Source organism: Nannospalax galili, unplaced genomic scaffold, assembly GCF_000622305.1.
Source record: "Nannospalax galili isolate Female #2095 unplaced genomic scaffold, S.galili_v1.0 scaffold441, whole genome shotgun sequence".
Taxonomy (NCBI): Eukaryota; Metazoa; Chordata; class Mammalia; order Rodentia; family Spalacidae; genus Nannospalax; species Nannospalax galili.
In genome coordinates this window covers 9,489,232-9,496,508 of record NW_008348089.1, presented here as the reverse complement: position 1 = coordinate 9,496,508, position 7,277 = coordinate 9,489,232, and the positions used below count along the sequence as shown (strand labels likewise).

Below are 7,277 nucleotides of genomic sequence, written 5' to 3'. Positions count from 1 at the left end.
CCGCCCCACTTAAAAATAAGGTCTTGTCATGTAGCCCAGGTTGTCAGGTTTTCCTGGAATTCCTAACCCTCCTGCCTTAGTCTCCCAAGTACTGGAATTATAGCTGTGTGCTACCATACTCAGCTGCAAGTAGCTCAGTCATGGAAGCCCAGTAGGAAGTGTCTAACATTATCCAGATGTGTTAAAAAATGTTAACAACAACAACAACAAAATCTAGCAAAGAAAGAAAGGTCAGTAAAAGGACATGAGGTTGGTGGATACCAGATTTCCCCAATTCTAGAAGACAAGAAATAGGTCAGTGAGAATAGGGCTGTAGGCAGAGCAGATGGCAGGGTAGGGAGAAGAGAATCCCAGTCTCTAGCTGAGCCAGAGAGCAAAAATTAGCTACCTCCTCTAGAAAAACTGCATCAAGTGTAGCTCTAGCAGCTTGAAATTAACTCCTGAGCATATGGGAACCAGAGAGAGAACCACCTACCTTCCTTCATCCAGTTTCAGAGTAATGTCATGGAGGAATGCTGGGTACTGTGTGTTGGTTAGTTTTTGTCTGTGTGCTGGTTAGTTTTTGTCAACTTGACATAAGCTAGACAGTGTCACCTGGGAAGAGGTCAATGTCTCCAACAGCTAGCCTATGGCATGTCTGTGGGGAATTTTCTCACTTGCTAATTGATATGAGAAGCCCCAGCCTACTGTGGGTAATGCCATCTCTATGCAGATTGACTTGGGATGTAGAAGAAAGGCAGCTGAGCAAGTCAGAGAAAGTAAGCCAGTAGCAGCATTTCTCTTTGGTTTCTGCTTCAGTTCTTGTTCCAGGTTCCTGCTTTGAGCTCCTGCCCTGACTCCCTTTGATGATGAACTGTACTATAAGCTGAAATAAACCCTTTCCTCCCCAAGTTGTTTTGGTCATGGTATTTATCATAGCAACAAAAAACAAACTAGAATACCTTGCTCTCCTCCATCCAGCCTAGTTAAAGTTATCTTCTTCTCCTCAGGAACCTATCTTTGGTGTGACCAGAGCATGCTGGCTTACTACAGAGCCTGGAGCACACAGATGAAGAGCCCGTAAGAGGCCTGGGGAGGGCACCAAGGGACAAGAAGAAACAGAGGTGAAGGAAGAAGCACCTATTCCTAGGACACTTGTGCCTCACATGACTCCCATGGGGACCAGGAGTCCCAGCATGTGGGGAAGCTGAAGAAGCTGATGCCTGAGTCAAAGAGGAGCTTAGGAACGAGGGGATTTGAAAGAGCTTTAGGTAACCTGTTCTGTGGTTTTGCCACTGAGCCACCACACAAGCTGTGGACACCAAGAAATACCAGTGTCCATGCAAGAGCTCAAGGCCACAATGCCTTCAGTACCTTGGTCAGTTAACGATCATTAATAACCATGTCTACCCAGCAGGCCCCCATGGTACATACTAAAAGAAGAGACAACAGAGAAACCAAGGAGAGGGGTTCAGAGTAGAGCCAGAACCCCAAGTTAACCTCTAATAAGAGGGACCAGTCAGATGCTAAATATCACTTCTCTCTGAACCACATGGTACCAATGACCCAGTTCCAGACACTCCCTTGCCTGCCTTGAGGACCTCAGACCCACCTCTTTTCTGTCCCAACTGTCATATAAGCTCTTCCCTAGGTCCAAGCCTGGGGTAGTAAGTTTCCCTAGGAAGATTCACTTGGGGCAGATTGTTAGGTCAGGCCAGGCAGCAGCAGGTACAGGAAGGTATACATAATGCCATTCATACCTGACTGCTCCCATTACCCACCCTCAGACTGCTTAAAGCAGAGCATGTGTTCTTTAGAAGCCCTAGAGACCCTGAGTGATTCAGGATTAAGCTCATGGAAACATGACAATGTATTCCTCCAGCTTGTCACCAGGAACTTAAAAAGAACTCTCAGTCACCCAACAGAGGGTGTCCCTTAGCTAGCACTGGCTGGCTTTCCTAACAGCCTGCCTACAGTTGATGCTAACAGAAGGCAGTGTTCATAATAAGCCTTGTATTTGCTCAAACCAAAGGGCTTCATTCCCCACTTCCCTCCACCCTGTAAGAGAGTCAGTTCCTTTCAACTTCCAAATGTGCTTTCTTCCAAAGCCTCAATATACCTATACTCTTCCAGGTTTTAGGATGAGTGGGAGTCTCTGAACTCTACTTCCCAAGTTCTGTCCAGACTTGCAGAACCTGCTATATAAAACCATGCATAGCTTCTCATCATGGCCCAACCCATGCAACAAATGCCCTACTAATAATGTCAAGTCACCTGGAAGCTCAGGAACACAGAGCTCATGTTTCTTAGAACTGTCAGCTGCCTCAAAACCTGACCCAACTCACAGGGCTTTCCCTAAACCTCTGCTCAGAGGATTGAGGTGAACAAGAGATCTGTCCGTTTTTTCTACTTGAACAAAGAAGATAGTCCCTGCAGTGGCAGCAGTGTAGCTCATGTATGAGCCCTGGGGGATGTGACAGAGTAATCTCTATCCTCGAGGGCCACCACTGAGGAAATACATGCATATGGATCATTTGGAGCTTTCAGTGCTGTACAGGATACACTCTTCAGAAGGGTTGCCAAATAGGAGGAAGAGAATGGCACTATGCAGCTGAGTCTGAATGAGGCACAGGGATAGGGGAGGGGGTGCTGCCAAGTTGGGAAGGGCAGGGTGAATACACCTTGAAGACTGCCTCTCCTGGGGAGGAGGGCACACAACAGGTAGAGAGCCCAGTGAAGAATTCTGAGGAAGACCTGGTAGCCCTGGAGTCTGCAGAACACAAGGGCAGCTTGCCGAGTGTGTGGACAGAGCAGGGGTGAGGCACAGGAATGGAAGCCTAGAAAGGGGGATAAGGTGGTGCTGAGAGACAAGGGGGCTCAGAGGAAGAACTACTTGGGTAGACAATGCCACAAGAGAATCTCCCATGGGCCACTCTGCTGAAGGTGAACTTTGGCCCAGTACAAGGTGGCAGGGGTAGATAAGCAGACAATGCTTCTTGGGGCTAGGGACAACTTACCCACTGATGATCTCCTTGGTTTCTGCCCTGATGAAATGCTCCTTGTCAGGTGTCAGAATGCAAAGGGAGAACTTCTGTCCTGTACGGCCCTCCCCATCTACCACATCTGTGCACTGGTTCATGTTGATGGTACCCTGAGGGAGGGTGGTAGGCTGTAAGGACAAAATAAGTAGTTACTCAAAGGAGGCAGTGAGAGGTGGTGCCAGATTTCCCAGTCTCCAGCAGTACCCACTGTCTCCTTTTAGCCCTCAGGCCTCACAATACCACCTCTACCCACCCACCCAAGGAAGGGCAGGCTAGGCTGGGCTTTCTCAGAAGATACTCACCTAGACTTCACTTCCTACTTAAAAGTATCCTGGCTTGCACTGGAGGAAGGGACAGGACAGTACGAGGAAGGGGACAGCTCAGTGAGGACAGCAGGTAGATCCTAGTCTTAGAGGGTTAATTGAGAAAGGCAAGGATTTTTTTTTTTTAAATATATAAAGATGCAAGGAGGGGGAAGGGCAGAGTCACATCCTTGAGTACTTGCTATGGTGCTGGGAGGTACAGCCAGAGGCCCACCTACACCTGCCTGGCGGGTGGGGGTGGGGTGGGGGAGAACACACACTGGATTTAGAAATAGAAAACCAAAACCAGGAAGACTTTGAGACGCTCACTGAGGTCGAATAGCTAGATGAGTGGTCCTTCCTAAAGATGCTAGCCTTTTAGATGACTGCTTGAGGCTTCAGTGTCCCCAAATTGTTCATGGTCTCTACAGCCCACTCTTCCCTCTTGCATAGTAACTGGGCACTGGACCATGAGTCAATGACCCTGCGTCGCAGCTGGGTGTAGTTGTAGTCTCAGCTTCCAAACTCTACTTCTGAGGCCTGAGTCGCCTCATGTGTAAAGCACTGACTCCATTTCCTTCCAGAAACAGATTGAAAATTGCCAATAAAAGGCAAAGACAGTCAAGCACACTGGTGTACATATGTAATCCCTTGGGGGGTGGGGGGTGGAAGAGGCTGCAAATTTGAGATCAACCTGAACATAACAAGTTCCAGATCAGCCAAGGCTACATAGAGACCCTGTCTTAAAAACCAGAAAGACATAAATGAGGACAGGATGGAAAGTAACTTTCATTTTTAGCCATAATCTCTTTGATACCTCTAATGCCCCATTACTGAATCCTACTGCATACATAAGACAGCATAAACAGGGAATATCATGGAAGGAGGGGAGAGTTATGGTTCTAGAGCCCAATCTACAAATGGAGCTTCCAGCAAGGTGGAAAGAAACTCTGTTCCAAAACTGAATGGTCTCATTCTTATTTTTCTTCACACTCTCTCTCTCTCTCTCTCTCTCTCTCTCACACACACACACACACACATACACGCACTTACTTTATTTTGATTTTGTGTGTATTTTATGTGTATAAGTGGTTTGTCAGCATGAAACACATGCATGCAGTGCCTGTAGAAGCTACGACAGAGTTACAAATGGTTGTTAGCCACCATGTGGATGCTGGGAACCAAACCCAAGTCCTCTGCAAGAGCAACACCGAGCCACCTCTCCAGCCCCCTTACTTTTCTTTTTAATAGTGTCTTTACTGAGATGTAATTCATATCATACAACCTGTTTACAAAGTATAATTCAATGGCTGTTGAGCATTCACAAAGCTGTACAATACATACCCTACAAACCTCAGACTACTAGCCATCATTTCCCTGCCTCCCTCCAATCTCTTTCTGCCTGTCAAGACATACTCACTTGATACTCCATACAAATGGAACCACATGGTGTGCAGTCCTTTGGGTCTGGAAGCTCTTCCTTCAGCATACTCTAAAGGTTCAACAACTACCTTTTTCCAGGCTGAACAGTAGCCCACTATATGGATGGGCCCCACTTTGTTTCCCTGTTTCCCCACTGATGGACATTTTGGTTGTTTCCACTTGGGGCTGTTGTAAGCAATACTGCTATGAACATTCAAGTTCATGTCTGAATGGACACACACTTTGGCTGCTTTCAGGTTGATAGCTAGGTGTGGAACTTCTGGGTGAAATGGGAATTACAGGTTTAACTCTTTCAGAAACTGCCAGACTACTTCCCAGAGGGGCTACATCATTTGACTTTCTTTCTAGCTGCCTGCAGGTATCAGGTCTTATGTTGAGGTCCTTGAATCATTTGGAGTTTTGTGCAGAGTGAGCAACAGTCATTTAGTTTCATTCTTCTACATGTAGCTATCTAGTTTGATCAGCACCATTTGTTAAACATGCTGCCTTTTCTCCAACATGTATTTTTGGCCCCTTCTGCCAAAAATGCTGTAAGTGCATTGACTTAAATATGGTTCTCAATTCTATCCCATTAATAACGTATCTTTTTTTTGGGGGGGGTCTTTTTGAGACAGGGTCTCCCTGTAGCCCTAGCTGTCCTGGAACTCACTATGTAGACCAGGCTGGGCTTGAACTCACAGAGATCCGCCTGCCTTTGCCTCCGTATCTTTTAATACCAGTACCATGCTGTTTTTATTACTATAGCTCTGTAGTATAACTTGAAATCAGGAATGGTGGTGCTTCCAGTTCTTCTTTTATTGTTCAGGATTGTTTTGGCAATCCTGAGTGTTTTGTGCGTCTATATAAAACAAGATTATTGTTTCAATTTCTGCAAAGAATTGTGCTGGAATTTTGATGGGGTTTACACTGAATCTGTAGACTGTTCTTTTGCAGGATGCCATTTTAACAATATTAATCCTACCAATTCATAAGCATGAAAAGTCATTCATCTTCTGGTATACTTCAATTTCTTCAAGTTTTTTTATTTAAGGTTTTTAATTACATAAATCTTTCACTTCTTTGGTTAGATTTATTTCAGGACTTCATTGATTTTTCACTCTCACTCCCATCTCCTTGCCCCTACTTCCCCAATTGTGCCCTTTTGCCTTCTAGTATTCTCCCTTCCTCTTTGCTCTACTGCCTTCTGCCTTCCCATCCCCACTCCCTTAGGAGACTTTTTTTTTTTTTTTTTTTTTTTTTTTCCTCTTAATACGCTGGGCTGTTTTCCAGTTTCCTGGCCTTATCCACAGTTTCTCCCACCTGGATACACATAATTAACAGGCAGAGGCTAGGATCTACATACATATGATATGTATGTAGAACATATGATAGTTGTCTTTCTGAGCCTGGGTTACCTCATTTCTGTTTTCTAGGTCCATCCATTTTCCTACAAATTTATATCATAATCTCATTTTTCTTTACTGCGGAATGAAATTCCATTGTATGTATATACAACTATTCTGAGATCCCATTTTACTCCAGTGACAATGGTGGCCATGTCAAGAAAATGACAGCAAATACTGGTAAGAATATGGGGAAAGAGGAACTCTTACCCACTGTTGAGAGTGTAAACTAGTCACACTCTCAACTACAGCCACAGTGGAAATCAATGTGGTATTGTCTCAGAAAACTAAAAATAGAACTACCATATGACCCAGCTATACTACTCCTAGGCATATATGCAAATAAAGGTTTATCCTACTATAGCGATACCTGCACATCCATATTTATCACTGTTCTTTTTACAATAGGAAGTAAATGGAATCAGTTGACATGTCTGGCATTAACTTTTGTTTGTTTTTGAGCCCTAGCTGGCCTGGAATTCACTATGAAGACCAGGTTGGGCTCAATCTCACAGAGATCCATCTGCTTCTGCCTTCTGAGTATTGGCATTAAACGCATATGCCACCATGCCTGGCTGGCATTAAACATTTAAAACTACATTTATTGTGTACTTCCAATACTTGCTCTTGGGCAGCAGCTCAGGTATGCACTGACAATCTGTTAAGAAAACAGCTCTCTGCAACTCTTAACAGTGCTACTCAAAGGAACAAGCACTAGTATCACAGCAGCTCTGGTGGCAGTACTATTCACCCTGAACATAGCCCCAATTCAAGACCTTTCCCCAGGTTCTCTTGCTGAACACTCCTACAGCCCCCAAGAAGCTGGTGCCACCATTACCCTCATCCTACAGACAGGGAAGAATGCTAGTAAGACACTAACTATGCGAGAAAGCAGCTATACCAGTTGGAACCCAAGCCTCTGCAGCTACCCTTCTCTGCTCTTCCATGTCTCCCATGCTCAGAGCTAGAGCAGAACCACTCAAAAGAGCAAGAATTTAGGCTAGAACCTAAATTCAGGTAGAAGGAACTTCAATTTTGGAGCTCTTTGCCCTAGTTCCACACCTCTAGAGGTTAGAAACTCAGGTCTCCAAAGGCACTAGGCTTCACCTACATTTTCTTAGAGAGAGAGA

General features: G+C 45.0%; 1 protein-coding gene across 8 annotated transcripts in view; it reads right to left on the bottom strand.

Annotated features, from left to right (window-relative positions):
* The window catches only part of Mprip (myosin phosphatase Rho interacting protein), a 134,574-nt gene that overhangs the window by 53,794 nt on the left and 73,503 nt on the right, over positions 1–7,277 (bottom strand). For all 8 annotated transcript variants that reach the window (XM_029569089.1, XM_029569087.1, XM_029569090.1 and 5 more), the window contains one exon: positions 2,997–3,148. In XM_029569089.1, coding sequence (XP_029424949.1) covers positions 2,997–3,148 — 152 coding nt within the window. The remainder of the gene's footprint in view (positions 1–2,996; positions 3,149–7,277) is intronic.